At 37.7% G+C, this 20,288-nt stretch overlaps 1 protein-coding gene across 1 annotated transcript; it reads left to right on the plus strand.

Annotated features, from left to right (window-relative positions):
* Nucleotides 1-1,406: 1,406 nt before the first annotated feature.
* LOC308619298 (prorelaxin-like) lies at nucleotides 1,407-7,310 on the plus strand (the record flags this gene model as incomplete). The annotated part of the gene is made up of 3 exons (XM_081237919.1): nucleotides 1,407-1,617; nucleotides 1,772-1,912; nucleotides 6,895-7,310. The coding sequence occupies 3 exons, from the start codon at nucleotides 1,407-1,409 to the stop codon at nucleotides 7,233-7,235; spliced, it is 693 nt and encodes a 230-aa protein (XP_081094045.1). The 3' UTR covers nucleotides 7,236-7,310.
* Nucleotides 7,311-20,288: the final 12,978 nt, after the last annotated feature.

Raw genomic sequence — 20,288 nt, forward strand, 5'->3', positions numbered from 1 at the left:
CCTGTAAATGGATTATTTTTTGCAATAACTGTGAACCCACAAAAATACCATCAAACCTCAGTTTTGAGAAGCCTGTCCCAAATTGCTTGTCTTAGCAGAAACCCATCTAAAAGCACTATCGTGATCATCCCACAGCTTTGGTCAGATTTTTTTTGAGCAATTATGCAATGCATAGCATATGACCAGTGCTGAGTGTGCCCTGTTAAAATGAGCAGCAATCTACAAATTAGAACTATTCTATTCCATAGCTATATTTGTAACTAAGTGATTGTTGACTTTTTACTTAAATTCAGAGCTACCCTAACTTCTTCCAGGTCTCTGATTTACCTGGTGGAGCTGAGGTAATCTGAGTACATTATGAAAACAAGCAAATAAATTATTGAAAAATGAACCTATTTGAACTTACAAGTTTACTGTCCATCTAGAAAACCTTAATGAACATATCAGCTCAAACTATATTGAATTTTTTAAAAGTTAAATTAGAAGGTGTTAAAAATTACCTCACCAAATACAGCAAACATAGAGTACAGCAAAAATAAAATAATCATATAATTTTTGTGCTCTAATCTGCATTATATTCCAAAATATTCTTTCTGCAACTGTGGGATTCCATTGCTTTTTTTCTTTTCTTTTTTGGTCTCTCTCGAGACACAGAATACAATCTCAAATTAAAATACTCAAGTAACTGGTTACAATCAAGCTATGTCCCAGAGGAGTCCAAGGAAAGTCAGTGGAGAAAGTGCATTGTAAACTTAGGATACCATACAAGCCTAAAGCGATGCATTGAGGATTTTAATGTTTTCACCAGTATTTAGATAAAAAGTCATCAGTTCTCCCTCTCTTGTCAATGATATATCCATTCATTCATTATATTTTTATTTACTGATATACCAGACACAATATTAATTAATCTAACTATAACCTTACTTAGATTTGAAGGCTTACACTGGGTTGTGAGAATATGGGTGATTTCAATTTTATTCTTGATATAATTTAGCACAGTGGCCATGCCTAGCTTTATAATAAAGACTTCAAATATTGACTAACCCTACCCAAGTATACAAAATGGTTTGAGGGAAAGAAAAAAGAGAGGAAAAAAAACCCCAAACAACTGTAAAAGGGCCACGAACAGAAGGATGGGCAAATGGAGAAAAGTTTGTAAGGGTAAACCAGAGCTGGTGGGGGAAGGGGGTATTTCAAACAGGTGGGTGGGGAAAGGGGTGGAGCTTGGACCCTCGACTCAAGGTCTAAGTGGTAGCCAGAGGGCTATAAAAGCTTGGTGGAGCCAGGCAGGGAAAGCAACCTAAAGGCCAGGATTGGCACACTGACGGAGGCCGGTAGGCTACAGCAGGTGCAGTATCTCGAGAAAGGCTAAAACGCTCAGAGCAGACGAGATGAGGTCCAGGATGCCGCGCCTGTTCTTGTCCCACCTGCTAGGTGTCTGGCTGCTACTGAGTCAACTTCCCAGAGAGATTTCAGGCCAGAGGACGAACGACCTTATTAAGGCATGCGGCCGAGAATTAGTCCGCCTCTGGGTCGAGATCTGTGGCTCGGTCTCCTGGGGGAGAACGGCTCTGAGCCTGGAGGAGCCTTGGCTGGGATCCGGACCGCCAGCAGGTGAGAGCACCCAACCCCCGCCCCCGACCAGCCGCTCCGCACTTCCCATTGGTTGATGTCCGGCTGCCGAGCAATGGGAAGGGTGGCACACATGACTGAAGCTGCCGGTGCCTAAAAGTTTGGGATTTTGCCTCGTAACTTGCTTTCTAGTCAGGATTTCACCCGGGATTTCACCACAGGGAGAGAAAGCAGAGGGAACAGCAAGTGGCCTTACCTGAGAGGCACTTGGTACCTTCACCTCCTGGCAGTCTGGGTGGCGGGGTAGGGAGGGAGAAGGAGGAAGCTACAGAGGGAGGTAAGTGCTCAAAGACCCACAGTAGGCGGGACGTACTCAGCCCGGAGGATCCGTACTCAGGCCAGAGAATCAGTCCGAGGGCAGGACTGAAGGCTTGTTGGTGGATGGGGCAACTGGACAGGGCATCTTAACTTGAGATGACAGGGGGCAAACAGTGAGGTGTGAGCTGGTTATCAAGCGTATTTGCGCACCAAAGGGCATAGGGCAGAGACCTATGATAGGGTCCTGAAGTGTAAACATAAAAGGGGGCCTTAAATTGAACGACCCTCCTTTGTTTAAAAAAAAAAAAAAAAGCAATCTCGGCTGTGGCCCACGCCATCGAAAACTTACTCTTTTATTTTTATTTGTTAACTTCACCAAAGGGGAGGACCTAACCTCCCACTTCTTTGAACTGAGTCTTGAAGTTCATGTGTGAGAGAAGGGATTAAAGAGAAAGAAAAGGGCCTGATGGTCTACAAGAGAAACTGAAGGGGAACAAGAGTCAAGGGAAGTTTGCCCTTCAGCCAAACAAAGCAGGAAGCGTGATTGATGCTTCAAGCATTTAGAAGCTGCAATGGATTTTCTTTAAAAAAGCAAGATCTCAGAATTAAATCTGGAATTTTTTTTAAAAAAACACTGTTAAGTTATAAAGCATTTATAAAGATAAATTGGAAGCTAAGTTTAAGTAACAATGGAAACCTTCACTGAGGTATAGCCTAGTCTAATCACTGTAATGGGTCATGTTAAAATCAGAGAGGGCAAGCTCAATTATGAATACTTGTTTTATATTTCATAACACATGCAATTTATGATAAATCACAACTATATTTATAGGCTATATGCATATCCTCTATATAAGTGAGCCTCATGTAAAATCATTTTGCACACTAAGTACATTTACTGTCCTTTTATGGGACTTAAAATATGATTATAAAGTTTTTTACCTAACTTTTCTACATTGTTGGTCAGAGACTGATTTATTTAATGCAAGTTTTTACATACTTCTTGTATAATATTAATAGAAGAGTACCACAGAGTTTAGGAATTCACTGATTCAAAGTAGGTAAGACAAGATTGCACTTGCTTCATTGTTTCACTTTTTCTGAATAAATAATATGCTCATATTAAAGACTGAAAAATGTACATAAATACAATAATGAAGAGCACCATTAGATATTAAAGACTGAAAAAAATCTGTGAATTTAATGAGAAAATGAAAATATCTATATTAAATGAGGAAATGGAAAGCAATAATAATATTTGGCAATAGGTATGTGTATCTCCTGCATTTTCATTTAACATTATATTGTGAGCATTTTCTCACATAGTTAGACTCCAAAAAGATAATTTAAAAGTTCTTTCTAGTATTCCACGTCATAAATCTACCATATATATTTAACCATTCTTAGTAGACATTTAGGTTGTCTCCAGATTGTTGCTTAAAAATGGTTTTCTGACTACATTTATACCTATCTAGATATTTGGCCAAACTTCTATTTCTGTAGAACAGGATAGTGATTTTAAAATATTTTTAAAGAACTGTCTTTGTCACTGCTCAGTACATATTTGACTGGAAATAATCTAACAAAATATTGCCTGCAAATGAGGATCAAGGGAAGTGTTTAAATTACTAGTTAAGAATCACTTTGGAAGTACATGTCAATAATCTGTGATTCATGAGGTTTAAAACCTCTATTGTTTGATAGTTTCTATCTGTTTTTACATTATTAAATTATTTTCCCACAATGTGTGCAGAAATAATACTCACTATACCGTTTTAAAAACAAGATAGATATTTTTAATTAGAAGAAGTCTATGTTAGTAAGAGTTTAGTCCAAAATATACTGATTATAATGGAGGCTCTTGTATGAATTCAGGTTGATTAGGATATTATCTTTTAGACTCCAGAACCTAAAGTTGTTGTGAATTGCAAAATGTTTCAAAATAAATTTAAAAAATAATTTTAATAAAGAGTACAATGCAGGCAACAAAAGCAAAATTAGACAAGTGAGGCTACATCAATAGAAAAAACTTCTGCCACAGCAAAGGACATACTCAATAACGAAGGGGCAACCTATGAAATAGGAGAAAATGTTTGCAAGCCATGTACCTGATAAGGGGTTAATTTCCAAAATATATAAAGAACTCCTACAACTCAATAGCAAAAAAACTAATAACCTGGTTTTAAAATGGGCTAAAGACTTGAACAGACATTTCTCCAAAGAAGACATACAAATGGCCAACAGGTATAAGAAGCAATGCTGTATATCACTAATCATCAGGGAAATGGAAATCAAAACCACAATGAGCTATCACTTCACACCTGTCAGGATGGCTATTATCAAAAACCAAAAGAAAAGTGTGGTTAAGAATGTGGAGAGGGCTTCCCTGGTGGCGCAGTGGTTGAGAGCCCGCCTGCCGATGCAGGGGACACGGGTTCGTGCCCCGGTCTGGGAAGATCCCACGTGCCGCGGAGCGGCTGGGCCCGTGAGCCATGGCCGCTGAGCCTGCGCGTCCGGAGCCTGTGCTCCGCAACGGGAGAGGCCACAACAGTGAGAGGCCCGCATATCGCAAAAAAAAAAAAAAAAAAAAAAAGAATGTGGAGAAATTGAAACCCATGTATAGTATACTGTTGGTGGGAAAGCAAATTTGTGCATTCACTATGGAAAAGAGTGTGGAGGTTCCTCAGAAAAAAAAAAAGACCTACCATATGATCAGCAATCCCCTTCTGGGTATTTATTCAAAAGAATTGAAATCAGGATCTTGAAGAGACATTACCACTCCCATAATCACTGCAGCAATATTCACAATAGCCAAGATGTGGAAACAACTTAAATGTCCATCCACAGAGGAATGAATAAAGAAAAGGTGGTATATACATACAATGGAGTATGATTTGGCCTTAAAAAAGGAAATCCTGAAATATGCAACAACATGGATGAACCTGGAGGACATTATGCTAACTGAAAAATGCCTGTCTGAGAAGGACAAATACTGCTTGATTCCACTATTATAAGTATCTAAAATGGTCAAACTCATAGAAGCAAAGAATAAATGGTGGTTACCAGGATTGGGAGGAGGGAAAAATGGGGAGCTGCTAATTATGTATAAAATTTCAATTATGCAAGATGAATTGGTTCTAGAAATCTGATTTATAACACTGTACCTATAGATAATCATGGTGTACTGGGCACTTAAAATTCTGTTAAAAGGGTAGATCTCATGTTAAATGTTCTTACCAAAATAAAAAAAAAAGACATATGGGAACTCTGTCATATTTTTGTGAATTTTCTGTAACTTTAAAAGTATTTCAAAATAACAAGTTTTTAAATTGAAAAAAAAAAGTGCCAAAAACAACAACCTATGAATAAATGTAATAGAAACTACAAATGTTTTGCCTGATTCATTAACTGGCTTTAAGTATATGGAAAGTTACAATCAGCTTTTCATTGTATTCAATAAAGCTCTAATTAGAGAAGGTTTAAGTTAGAGCAAGCAGAGTTTTTATGAGGAGATTGAATTGAATTTAGGATGTCTTACTGAGGGAAAATGTGAACATTTCTGACTACCAAAAAATGGTATAAATTCTCATCTGTCATTGCCAGTTTGGAACTTGAATGAGAGAAAACATTGGGAGGAAAAATAAAATGTTAGAGTATTGTTTTCTTTCCACTGAAAACTCCAATTGTTGAAGTTTGTTGTTGGCTGAGATCCTTGCTACAGAACTCAGGAAGTGAACAAGCCGAGACCATTCCTGCCTGGGTGAGGGGGCATGGTTTTCTCTGATCTGTAGGCATCAGTGGTTGCCCAGGAATCCACTTTCCATGCTTAGATTTATATCTCTTGACTTCATTGTTTCCACTATTTCAGGAGGAATGTCTTATTATAAGCTGAAATGGACAGTTTTGCTGTCCATGAAAAACAGCAAGTAGTGATCCAGGTCTACACTATAATTTAAACTTCATCTGTGTTTCAACTTTTTTTTGGTGCTGTAACTCTCAAAATTGTGTAATGGGGATAGGTAAGGTTAGGATAGAATTTACCTGGAAGTTTTTTGAGGGCAGGAAAGATGTTTTCTTTTTATTTATATCTCTAATCTGGCAGAACCAGAGACATGGAAACTATCAATGGATGTTCAACTGAACTGAATGAGTGTAAAGAAGGAAGATGTCAGCTGGTCCCTGAAAGTTCCCAGCCCAAGTCTCAACCTTCATGTATACCCAATCCTGGAATGCTACTTAAGACCAGGCTCCCTTCCTAGGCAACACACAGAACTTGCATAGTTTATGATCTACAACATTGGAACAAAAACCATACACAGTAGTCAGTAGACACATACCACAACAGATTAAAAATCTCTTAGTCAGTTATTTGTTGGTTAGTGTTCTTTTAACCCATTTCTCCATAAAGTAAAACATTATTGATTTGCAGTAAATACTCTAGGGAAGAGAAATTATTAAATACATGCATGAGGAGCATCAGAGACTGGTATCTCCTGCCTGCTAGATCAGAGCAGTTGGAAATTCTGCCTTTTTAACTTTATCCTGAAGCAGTAACTTGCCACCATGGAACAGTTGATAGTTTAAAATAATTAATATACTTTTCAAGGATTACTATCATAACTCAGAAGTTGCTTAGTCATGGAAATAAATTACTCAGGTAATAAAAATTCATCTGTGGTCAAACTGAGTGTTTTTGAGGATCAAGATGACTTCAAGTGTCAGAGATAAAAAAGTGCTATGGTGAAAGCATTAAAGGGACATGAGGAGAGATGACAAGGGTACGAGTGGAGTAAAGCAGAACTTTGGTAATGTTGTTTAACCTGTCCAACTATAATAAACTAAGCTTTTTAGATATCAGGACACCTGCTGATTCTGATTCTGATTTTTATTGTTGAATTCTATTGAGGCAATGTTTTCCTTTGTGTCTATGCAAAATTTTATAGTTTTCCTGATGTACTTTAACATGAATATTTTTTCTCTTCCCCCTCTTTTTTAAATTAGAAATCATGCCACCCTCCATCACCAAAGATGCAGAAACCTTAAAGATGCTGTTGGAATTCGTTCCTAATTTGCCACAGGAGCTGAAGGCAACACTGTCTGAGAGGCAGCCATCACTGAGAGAGCTACAACAATCTGCATTAAAGGATTCAAATCTTAACTTTGAAGAATTTAAGAAAATTATTCTTAATAGACAAAATGAAGCAGAAGACAAAAGTCTTTCAGAATTAAAAAACTTAGGCTTAGATAAACATTCCCGAAAAAAGAGACTGTTCCGTATGACACTGAGTGAGAAATGTTGTCAAGTAGGTTGTATCAGAAAAGATATTGCTAGATTATGCTGAGATGAAGCTGTGTATTTCATCTAATGTTCACATGTATTCTCACTGACACATTCACTGATGCCTCTGTCGCTCCACTGATTACTAGAATATGAGAAATTATTTTTAGTGTTTAGGTTTTTCATTTGATGTGTAAGAAAATGTCCCTTGCATTATTGTAGTTTCTGATAATAATACTTTTTATGTGAGAAGATATTTTTGTTTTTTATTAATGATATAATTATGTTATTGCTTTTTTAATGCTACTAACTTAAAATGACAATAAAATCTTTATCACTTTAGCCACACACAATAACTCAAAGAAAATTTTAGAACTAGATAGCTTAGTAAAATGCTATGTCTTGCAAAAGTGAGAATGGACAAGTCTATTTTTGAAATTTGCACCTGATAAATTATAATCTGTCACCATTTTTCCTCCAAACATAATGCCCAAATGTTCTTTCACAACTTAATATCAAGTGAATCATTTTAATAGCAAAAAAATAAATAAAAATTTAAAAATAACTTACACAATACCTAACACCAGGTACATAAAGTGGACCAAAACTTTTTTATTGACATTAACTCTTAGATCGAATATGAAGTCACAAGATTTGAACTTTTCTAGTAGATTTAAAATTTTTTTGTGTGTCTTACTGAACTATTAATTGCAAAAAAATCAGATTGGACCCTAAATCAATTTAATTTAGTTGAGGTCATATAAACTCAAGTATTTTTCAAACTAGGGTTCTTACCTTAATTCTACTGTCTAAAACACTAAAAAGTAAATTATAATTTTTTAAGGAGAAAAATGAATATATAATACATATAAAAGAGAATAAACAATTCAGTGTCATATATTATAGAAAAACTGTATTAGCAAGGGAACATACTTTGCTATTTTAGAATTTACAAACTATTTCTGTAATAAAATAACTGAAATGATATGAAAACTTGTTGGTATAGTAAATTAACAGAGTTATCATCTTAGTGTTTAGCCAGTTCCTTTGATTTACATACACTTAAATTTTTAGGCAGCATTTATAGAAAAAAGTGCAGTTAAATAGCAATTTAATCTCCATCATATGTCTGTAAATAGAATTTAAAAGGATTAAAACAGCAACTCCCATATTTCAAATTCCCATACATGATTAATCATAATCAGGCCTCCAACTAAGGCCACCTTGTAAAACTTCATAAAAGGCTGTGGAACCTCAGAGGCCATAAGCCACCTTGGACAAAGCCTGGAAGAGTACTGTCTGAAATGGAAAACCCAACACAGGAGAACAAGGGCAGTTACCAGGAAGCTTACAGCCCAGAAAGGACAAAGAGGCATCCCCAGACACAAGAGGCATCTCCCCAGACCCTGCCCTGGCCCATGTCCCTCATCTGCTTCTCCACAAAAGCCCTGAAGACAGGGCTCCTAGCCCAAGAATCTGTATTCACTACCTCTGATGATATCACTTTTTAAGTGCTACAAAGACAGTCTGTGGTTAACCATCTACTATAAATACTACGATAATTAGTTAACATCTTTAAGATATCTAATTCTTGGGCTGCTAAAGTCCTCCTAAAACTCTCATGAGAAACTGATGTTTGTATGCTTAATTTATTTCTCATATAAAAAATTTACTCAGGGGGCTTCCCTGGTGGCACAGTGGTTAAGAATCCACCTGCCAATGCAGGGGACACGGGTTCGAGCCCTGGTCTGGGAAGATCCCACATGCTGTGGAGCAAGTAAGCCCATGCGCCACAATTACTGAGCCTGCGTCCAGAGCCTGCGAGACACAACTACTGAGCCCACGTACTGCAATTACTGAAGCCCAAGCACCTAGAGCCCGTGCTCCGCAACAAGAGAAGCCACCACAATGAGAAGCCCATGCGTAGCAGCGAAGACCCAATGCAGCCCAAAAAACCCACTGTTTATATATATGTATCAGTAAGGATTGTGTTCCCTGTAAATAACAGAAAGCCCTACAACAGTGGCTTCAAAGAAGACTGTGGAGTGAACATCCAACACTGAATGATGCCAGCAGGCTCCTACCACCTTTCCAGTCAGTTCTGCTTAACATATAGGCCTTCCTCCTTATGCACTTCTTTCTCCTCATGAGCCTAAGATGGCTGCTGCACATCTAGATCTGTGTAGATTTTAGGACATAAGAAGGCTTAGTGCCTGGATCAGAAAAGCAAAGCCTTTGCCAGAAACCTCCACGTATGTGCTTACTTCACATTAGCCAGAACTGTGTCACATGGATACTACTACCAGCAAGAGACATTGGGAAATAATTTCTACCACTTAGAGACTAGAGAGTTGAGGTAGGCAAGGGAGAAGGGTCTAGAAAGGAGATTGGATCAGTCAACCTACAGCTTTGCTCATACTTGCTGTTCTTGTACCTACAATGTCTGTTTCAAATACATTAATCTTTATTTATTAACTTTCACCATTAAGATGAACTCCAGTTGGAGTTGGATCCAAATGATATGAGAAAAAGAAAGATGTCTTTGGAATCCGGTAGACATGGGTAGGAATGCTCTAGCACTTACCAGCTATGTGCATGGGCACATTTAATATTTCTCTTTAAAAAGTTGTCTTTCTTTTGTCTTGACTGAAAACATTTTAATTTCTGAGTTAACAGACATTATTTTTTAATTGAAGTATAGTTGCTGTACATTATGTTACAGGTGTACAATACAGTGATTCACAATTTTTAAAGGTTATGCTCCACTTACAGTTATTATAAAATATTGATTATATTCCCTGTGTTGTACAATATTTCTATATAGCTTATCTTATGCATAATAGTTTGTACCTCTTACTCCCCTACCCCTACAGTGCACCTCCCCACTTCCCTCTCCCCTCTGGTAACCACTAGTTTCTTCTCTATATCTGTGAGTCTGCTTCTTTTTTGTTACATTCACTGGTTTGCTGTATTTTTTAGATTCTACATAGGAGTGATATCATACAGTATTTGTCTTTCTCTGACTTTTCACTTAGCATAATACCCTCCAAGTCCATCCATGTTGCTGCAAATGGCAAAATTTCATTTTTTTATGGCTGAGTAGTATTCCTGTAGTGTGTGTGTGTGTGTGTGTGTATGTATACAACAACTTCTTTATCTATTCATCTGTAATGGACACTTAGGTTGCTTCCAATTGTAAATAACGCTGCTATGAACATTGGAGTGCATGTATCCTTTTGAATTCGTGTTTTTGCTTTCTTCAGATATATACCCAGGAGTGGAATTGCTGGGTAATATGGTAGTTCTATTTCTAGTTAGTTTACAGAAAAATATAATGAAAAGTATAGAGTTCCAATTTGCCCTCTCATCCACAAATACAGTTTCCCCAATATTAACACCTTGTATTAGTGTGGTAAAATTGCATCAACTGATGAACCAATATTGATATATTATTATTAACTAAGATCTGTGGTTTATATTAGGGTTCATTCTTTGTTGTACATTCTATGTTTTTTAAAAAAATTATTTGTTTTTAGATCAGTTTTTAAGTTCACAGAAAATCTGAGTGATAAGTACAGAAGGTTCATCTCTCCAGCTTCCCCCCAACGTTTGTACATTTGTTTCATGTGGTATATCTGTTAGGATTGATGAACCACACTGACATATCATTATCAGCCAAAGCCCATAGTTTACACTGTGGTTCAAACTTGGTGTTGTACATTCTACAGATTTTGGCAAGCGTTTAATGACATGTATCCATCCTTATAGTATCATACAGAACAGTTTCCTTGACCTAAAAATCCCCTGTACTCCCTCCTTCCCTCCAGACCCTGGCAACCACCAATCTTTTTAGTCTCCACAGTTTTGCCTTTCCAGAAACTCATATAGTTATCACTCAGTATATAGCCTTTTCAGATTGTCTTCTTTCACTTAGTAATATGAGTTTAACATTCCTCCACATCTTTTCAAGGCTTGATAGTTCATTTCTTGATAGCACTGAATAACACTCCATTATATGGATATACCACAGCTTGTTTATCCATTCACCTATTAAAGAACATCTTGGGTGCATCCAAGTTTTGGCAGTTATAAATAAATCTGCTATAAACTTTCGTGTGCAGGTTTTTTTGTGCAGGACATAAGTTTTCAACTCATTTGGGTAAATACCAAGGAACATAATTGCTAGGTTATATGATAAGAATATGTTTAGTTTTGAAAAAACTGCTAAACTGTTTTCCAAAGTGGCTGTACCATTTCACATTTCCACCAGCAATGAATGAGAGTTCCGTTTACTCCACAACTCACCAGCATTTGGTGCTGTCAGTGTTCTGGATTTAGGCCAAACTAATAGGTAGTGGTATCTCATTGTTGTTTTAATTTGCAATTGCCTAATGATGTATGATGTTGAGCATCTTTTCAAATCCATCTTATCAGCTATCTGTATACTTATTTGGTGAGATGTCTGTTTAGATCTTTTGTCCATTTTTAAATTGGGATGTTTGTTCTCTTATTGTTGAGTTTTAAGAGTTCTCTGTATATTTTGGATACCAGTCATTTATTAGATATGTGTTTTACAAATATTTTGTCCAGTCTATGGATTATTGTTTCATTCTTTCAAGAGTGTGTTTCATAGAGGAGAAGGTTCTAATTTTAATTAAGTCCAACTTACCAATTTATATTTTCATAAATCATGCTTCTGGTATTATATCTAAAAAGTCATTGACAAACCCAACATCATTCAGATTTTCTCCAGTGGTATCTTCTAGGAGGTTTATAGCTTTGCATTTCTTTTAATTGTGATAAAATACACATACCATAAAACTTACCACTTTAACGATTTTTTTAAAATAGCATCCACCTCTGTGGGAGGTTTTTTTTTTTTTTTCTTTTTTTTGGCTGTGCTGGGTCTTAGTTGCGGCGTGTGGGATCTTTTGCACGCGGGATCTAGTTCCCTGACCAGAGATTGAACCTGGGCCCCCTGAATTGGGAGCGTGGAATCTTAACCACTGGACCACCAGGGAAGTCCCCCATTTTGACCTTTTTTTTTTTTTTTCTTTTTGCGGTATGCGGGCCTCTCACTGTTGTGGCCTCTCCCGTTGCGGAGCACAGGCTCCGGATGCGCAGGCCCAGCGGCCATGGCTCACGGGTCCAGCCGCTCCGCGGCATATGGGATCCTCCCAGACCGGGGCATGAACCCGTATCCCCTGCATCGGCAGGCGGACTCTCAACCACTGCGCCACCAGGGAGGCCCATTTTGACCATTTTTAAGTGTACAGTTCACTGGTATTAAGTACATTCACACTGTTGTGCAATTATCACTATTCATGTCTGGAGCTTTTTTATTATCTCACACAGAACCTCTATACCCACTAAATAGAAACTCCACATTCCACCCCTGCAAGCCTCTGGTAACCACTATTCTACCTTCTGTCTCTACGAAACTGCTTCTCTAGATCCTCATATAAGTAAGGTCATACAATATTTGTCCTTTTGTGTGTGGCTTATTTCACTTAGCATAATGTTTTAAGGTTCATCCATCTTATAGCACATATCAGAAATTCATTCCTTTTTATGGTGGAATAATGTTTCATTGTATGTATATGCCACATTTTCTTTATCCATTCATCCACTGATGGACATTTGGGTTGTTTCCACCTTTTGGCTTTCATGAATAATGCTATGAACACGGGTGTATAAATATTTAAGTTCCTGCTTTGAGTTCTTTTCAGTACATACCTCGGAATAAAATTGCTGGATCCTATGATCATTCTATTCTTAACTTTTTGAGGAACCATCATACTGTCTTCCACAGATGCTGTACCATCTTACATTCCCACTAGCAGTGCCCACGAGTTCCAATTTCTCCACATGCTTGCCAACACTTATTTTTGTTTTGTTAATAGCCATCCTAATGGATGTGAAGTGAAATCTCATTGTGCTGATTTGCATTTCCCTAACAACTAGTTATGTTGAGCATCGTTTCATGTGCTTATTGGCCATCTTCTTTGGAGAAATGTCTATTCAAGTCCTTCACCTATTTTAATTGGTTTATTTGTTTTTATGTTGTTGAGTTGTAGGAGTTCTTTTTTTTTTTTTTTTTTTTTTGCGGTACGCGGGCCTCTCACTGTTGTGGCCTCTCCCGTTGCGGGGCACAGGCTCCGGATGCGCAGGCTCAGCGGCCATGGCTCATGGGCCCAGCCGCTCTGCGGCATATGGGATCCTCCCAGACCGGGGCACGAACCCGTATCCCCTGCATCGGCAGGCGGACTCTCAACCACTGCGCCACCAGGGAGGCCCAGGAGTTCTTTATATATTCTAGATGTTAATACCTTTTTCGATATGTAATTTGAAAATATTTTCTTCCATTCCATGAGTTGCCTTTCACTCTATTGATAGTCTTTTTTTTTTTTTTGGCTTAAACAACAAAATTTATTTTCTTATAATTCTGGAGGGTAGAAGTCCAAGATCAAGTTGCTGTCAGGGTTGGCTTCTGGTGAGCCCTCTCTTCCTGGCTTGTAGATGCCACCTTCACACCATGTTTTCACATGGCCTCTTCTCTGCAAGTGCATGGAGAGAGGGAGATCTTTGGTGTCTCTTTGTCTTCTTACAAGGATCACACCTCCACCCTTACAATTTCCTTGAACCTTAACTATCTCCATTAAATGCCTTATCTCCAAATACAGTCACATTACAGGTTAGAACTTCAACATATGAAAGGGGGGTGGGGGGACACACAGTTCAACCCATAATAATGACCATTTTTATTTGCAGACCTTTTTTTAGTATTTATTTTTTATTGGAGTAAAATTGCTTTAAAATGTTGTGTTAATTCCTGCTGTATCATATATTTGCAGACTTTTTAATGATGGCCATTCTGACTGGCGTGAGGTGGTACCTCATTGTAGTTTTGATTTATATTTCTCTAAGAATTAGGGATGTTGAGCATCTTTTCATGTACTTGTTGGCCGTCTGTATGTCCTCTTTGGAGAAATGTCTATTTAGATCTTCTGCCCATTTTTCTATCGGGTTGTTTGTCTTTTTCTTGTTGAGTTGTATGAGTTGTTTGTATATTTTGGAAATTAAGCCCTTGTAGGTCTCATCACTTGCAAAGATTTTCTCCCAGTCTGTAGGTTGCTTTTCATTTTGTTTATGGTTTCCTTTGCTGTAGAGAAGCTTGTAAGTTTGACAAGGTCCCACTTAAACATTTTGCTTTTATTTCTATTGCCTTGGGAGACTGACCTAAGAAAATATTGGTAGGATTTATGTCAGAGAATGTTTTGCCTATGTTCTCTTTATGACAACCACCAATTTTTTTTTTTTTTTTTTGCGGTACGTGGGCCTCTCACTGTTGTGGCCTCTCCCACTGCGGAACACAGGCTCCGGACGCGCAGGCCCAGTGGCCATGGCTCACGGGCCTAGCCGCTCCACGGCATGTGGGATCTTCCCAGACCAGGGCACGAACCCATGTCCCCTGCATCGGCAGGTGGACTCTCAACCACTGCACCACCAGGGAAGCCCGACAACCACCATTTTTAATGAAGTCAAACCTCCTCCACAGGAAAACAGCTCTAACTTACCAGTTGCCTAACTTTCAATGTTGTGCATTATCTGTATGAAAAATGTTCTTTCCAATTTGGATTTGGCAGAAACTTCAAAACACACAGATAGTCTAGTAGCAGCTGCACCAGGTTTCAGAGGGTTGACAGTTCTCCCTGTTGATAGTCTTTTGATGCATAAAAGATTTTAAGTGTTAGTCAAATTTATCTATTTTTTCCTTTGTTTCCTATGCTTTTGGTGTCACATCCAAGAAAGCATTCCCAAATCATTTGTCATGAAGTTTTTCCCCTGTGTTGCCTTCTGAGAGATTTATAGTTTTAGCTCTTACATTTAGGTCTTTGATCCATTTGAGTTAATTTTTTATATGATATAAGGTAAGGGTCAAACTTCATCCATTTTCATGTGGATATCCAGATTTCCTGCATTATTTATTGAAAAAAAGTCACTTCCCCATTGAATGGTCTTGGCACCTTGTCAGAAATAATTTGAACATATGTGTAAGGGTTTATTTCTAGGCTCTGTATTCTATTCCTTTGATCTATATGTCCTTTCTAATGCCACTACAACAATGCTTTGATTACTGTAGCTTTGTAGTAAGTTTTGAAATCAGGAAGTATGAGACCTCCAATTCTATTCTTTTTTTCAAGATTGTTTTGGCTATTCAGGGTCCCTTGTGATCTCATATGAATTTCAGGATGTGTTTTTCTATTTCTGCAAAAAAATCATTGGGATTTTGATAGGGATTGCACTGAATCCACATATTGCTTTGGGTAGTACTGACATCTTAACAATATTAAGTCTTTCAACCTATGAACATTAGATGTCTTTCCACATAGTTATGCCTTCTTTAGTTTCTTTCAGCAATATTTTGGAGTTTTCAGTGTACAAATCGTTGACATCCTTTATTAAGTTTATTCCTAAATATTATTCTTTTTGATGCTATTTCAAATTGACTAGTTTTTAAAATATCCCTTTCAGATTGTTCACTGTTGGTGTATAGAAATTTAATTGATTTTTTCACGTTGATTTTTTTATACTGCAATTTCACTGAATTCATTTATTAGCCCAGCAGTTTGTGTGTGTGTGTGTGTGATCTTTAGGGTTTTCTACATCATATCATCTAGAAATAGAGAAAATTTTACTTCTCCTTTCCAATTTGGATGCTTTTATTTCTTTTTCTTGCTGAGTTGTGCTGGCTAAAACTACCAATACTATGTTGAAAAGAAGTCGCAAAAATGGGCATTGTTGTCTTGCTCCTCATCTTAGAGGAAAAGCTTTCAGTGTTTCACCATTGAACATGATATTAGCTGTGGGTTTTTCATACATAGCCTTTATTATGTTGAAGTATTCCTTTTATTTCTAGCTTGTTGAGTATTTTCTCATGAAAAGGTGTTGAATACTGTCAAAGCTTTTTTTGCATCAATTGAGATGATCATGTGGATTTTTTTCTGTCATTTCTGTTTATGTGGTGTACTACATTGATTTTCAGATGTTGAACCATTCTAGTATTCCAAGAATAAATCCCACTTGGTCCTGGTGTATGGTCCTTAGAATATGCTGCTCAGTTTTGTTTGTTAATATTCTGTTGAGCATTTCTGCCTCCATATTCATAAGTGGCTTTGGTCTGTAGTTTTTCTTGTAGTGTCTTTGCATGGTTTTGGTATCAGGGTAATGCTGACCTCATAGAATGAGTTAGGAAGAGTCTCTTCTTCTTCAATTTCTTGGAAGAGTTTGAGAAAGGTTATTGATAATTCTTCCCTAAATGTCAGGTAGAATTCACCAATGAATTTAACTGGTCTAGGGCTTCTCTTTGTTAGGAGGTTTTTGATTACTGATGCAATCTCTTTACTAGTTTATAAGTCTATTCAGATCTTCTATGTCTTCATGATACATTATGGGAGGTTTTGTTTTTCTAGAAATTTGTCTGTTTCCTGTAAGTTATGCAATTTGATGACATACAATGGTTCATGGTACACTATTATAATTCATTTCTGTAAAATCAGTAGTAATGTCTCCAATGTCATTTTTGATTTTAGTAATCTGTCTTCTCTTTATCATTGTCAATATAGCTAGTAGCATTTTGTCAGTTTTGTTGATCTTTACAAAGATCTACCTTAAAATTTTTTCTTATTGTTTTTCTATTCCTTATTTTATTTATCTCTGCTCTAATATTTATTATTTTCCTCCTTTTGCTAGCTTTGAGTTGTTCGTTCTTTTTCTAGTTTATTAAGGTATAAAGTTAGATTGTTAGTACCATGGTACATATTATGGAATAATAGTCAGCAAGTAAAAGCAACCAAGTATTGATGAATATAGTAACCTAGGTGAAAATCCACAGAACTAGGGTGAGTGAAAAAAGCCAGTCCTAAAGGTTACATACTGTATGACTTCTTTATAAACATTCTTGAAATGACAAAGTTATGTAAATGGAGAACCATTTCACCAAAGGTTAAGGCCAGGAGGAGTTGTTTGGGAGGGAAGTTGGTATGACTGTAAGGAACTTTGTGGTATTAGAATGGTTCTATCTCTTGACTATAACAATGTCAGCATCCTAGTTGTGATATTGCACTATAATTTTACAAGATGTTACCACTGGAGAAAAGGGATCTCTCTGCATGATTTCTTACATTCATTCACATGTGTGAATTTGTATTATCTCAAAATTTAAAAATTAATTTAAAAAATTCCTCAAAGCCCTAAGACTTATAGGGATTAGTTGTGAATTGTCTGCTGGAAAGATATTGGTTGTGAAATATAAAAGAACAAGAGATTCACTCTTTAAATATCTAGTTCAAGTGCTACTAAAGTATGCCTAAAACTCTCATGAGAAACTGATGAATGTGTGCTTAATTTATTTCACATAAAAAATTTACACCACTTATATATTTGTATTGGTTAGGACTGTGTTCTCTGTAAATAATAGAATACCATACCACAGTGACTTAAATAAGCCTAAGTAGTAAACATCCAACCCTGGTCCAGCAATTCAGTGATGCCAGCAGGTTCCTCTCACTTTTCCTATCAGCTATGCTTACCATATAGGCATTCCTCCATATGCTCCCACCTCATGGTTCCAAGATGACCGCTGCATTTTCAAGTATCAGTGTGCATTATAAGCAGGGAAAGACGAAGACACAAGAAGGCTTAGTGCCTGGATCAGGAAAGCAAAGGCTTTGCCAGAAACTTCCATATATGTACTTATGTTGTATTGGGCAGAACTGTGTCACACAAACACTGCTACCTGCATATATCAGTTTGCTATGGCTGCCATAACACAATACCACAGACTGGATCATTTAAAGAATAGAACTGTATTTTCCCATAGTTTTAGATGCTGGAAGTAGAAGATTAAGGTGCTTGCAAAATTAGTTTCTCCTGAGGCCTTTCTCCTTGGCTTGCAGACAACTGCTTTCTTCCCGCGTCCTCACATGTTGTTTGCTCTGTGTGCTCACATTCTATGTGTCTCTTCTTCTTCTTATAAGGAAACCAGTCTTCTAAATTAGGACCTCACCTATATGACATTTAACCCTAATTACTTCTTGAAAAGCTCTATCTCCAAATACAGTCATATTCTAAAGTTCTAGGGTTTAGGTCTTAGGCCTTCCACATATGAATTTTGAGGGAACACAATTCAGTCTATAAAATTCCACCCCCTAGACCCCCAAAATTCATGTCCTCCTCACATGCAAAATACATTCACTCCCATCACAAGAGCCCCCAATTCTTAACCCATTCCAGCCTCAATTCTAGTTCCAAAGTTTCATCTAAATAACTTCTAAATCATGTATGGGTGAGACTTGAGGTATGATTCAGCCTGAGGCAAAATTCCTCTCCAGCTGACCTGTGAAACCACATAATTCGTATGCCTCCAAAATATAATGGTGGAAAACAATGGGACAGGCATAGGATAGACATGCCCATTCCAAAAGGAACGGAGGAAGGAGGGAGGGAGGGAAGGAAGGAAGGAAGGAAGGAAGGGAGGGAGGGAGGGAGGGAGGGAGGTTGGGAGGGAGGGAGGGGAGAAAAGAAAAGAAAAGAAAAAAGAAAGAAGAAGAAAGGTGATAGGTCCCAAGCAAGTCTATAACATGTCAAGGTAAATTCCATTAGATTTTAATGTTAGAGTATAATCCTCTTTGGCTCAATGCTGTTTCAGGCCCACTGGGGCTCTACTTTGGACAGTGGACTGCCCCACAACTGTGAACATCAGCCTTGCCCCCGAGGCAATGGGAAGTAGCAGCCTGGTCTTTTGAAACCAGAGAAGAGACAGTCTTGTCCCTGGACCTGTGGTGCAGGGGGTCGGCCCTGCCAATCCCTGAATCACCCATGGGATCATTCTTCCATTTTCCTGAAGAATAATGTATATTCACAGCTGAGTAGCTCTATTGTTCCATTTTGTAGACTCCTAGAAGTCTGAGAGTCTTCCTTCATTTTGTTTTGTGTTTGTCCTTTTTGTCCAAGCTGCATGTATTTCTGCTACTATAGACCCATCTTTATTCCTGGTTTCTGCTGAGATGGGTGCCTAGATCCACGGGTAATCTCTTTATGGAGTGATTATACAGCCACATTCTTGGTGTCCTCTCCAGAATACACTTTCCATTTTTTTCAATATGGATAGGCTGAGAATTTTCCAAATCTTCAGATTCTGGGTCCCTTTTACTTAACAATTCCTTCACTTTATCTCTGTCCTCTAGCATTTTGCTTTAAGCAGTAAGGAGAAAACAGGCTTGTACCTTGAATACTTTACTTAGAAAACTCCTCAGCTAATTATCTACATTAATCACTTTTAACTTCTACTTTCTACACAACACTAAAACACAATCAGACAAGTTCTTTGTCACTTCATAAGAAGGGATCACCTTCCCTATAGTTTCAATAACACATTCCTCATTTCTGTCTGAGATCTCACACAGAAACACCATTACCATTCATATCCTACCAACAATCTCTTCAAGGCAATCTAGGCTTGTTTTAGCGTACTTTCAAAACTCATCCAGCCTCTAACCATGACCCAGTTTTAAAGCCACTTGCACATTTTTAGGTTTTTGTTACAGCAGCAACTCACTTCTCAGTACCAAAATCTGATAGTCTGCTAGGGCTGCCATATTAAAGCAGCACAGTCTGAGTGGCTTGAACAACAGTAATTTATTTTCTCACAGTTCTGAAGCTGGAAGTATATCTAAGTGCTGGCAGGCTTAATTTCTCCTGGGACCTCTCTCTTTGACTTCCCGACATCTGCCTCCTTGCTATATCCATGGCTTTTTCTCTGTTTGCACACATCTCTGTGACCCTTTCTCTTCTTGTAAGGACATCAGTCATACTGGATTAAGAACCAACCTTTATGACCTCATTTAAACTTAATTACCTCCTGATAAGCCCCATCTCCCAAAACAATCACATCCTAAGGTATTGGGGGTTTGGGCTACAACAAATGAATCTGGGGAGGGGGTGAACACAATTAAGTCCATTAACACTGCAAGAGACTTGGGAAATCATTTCTATCACCAACAGCCTCAAGAGTTGAAATAATCAAGGGAGAAGAGGCTAAAAAGGAGACTGGGTC

The sequence above is a fragment of the Mesoplodon bidens genome (genome assembly GCF_964165515.1).
Source record: "Mesoplodon bidens genome assembly, chromosome: 6".
Taxonomy (NCBI): domain Eukaryota; kingdom Metazoa; phylum Chordata; class Mammalia; order Artiodactyla; family Ziphiidae; genus Mesoplodon; species Mesoplodon bidens.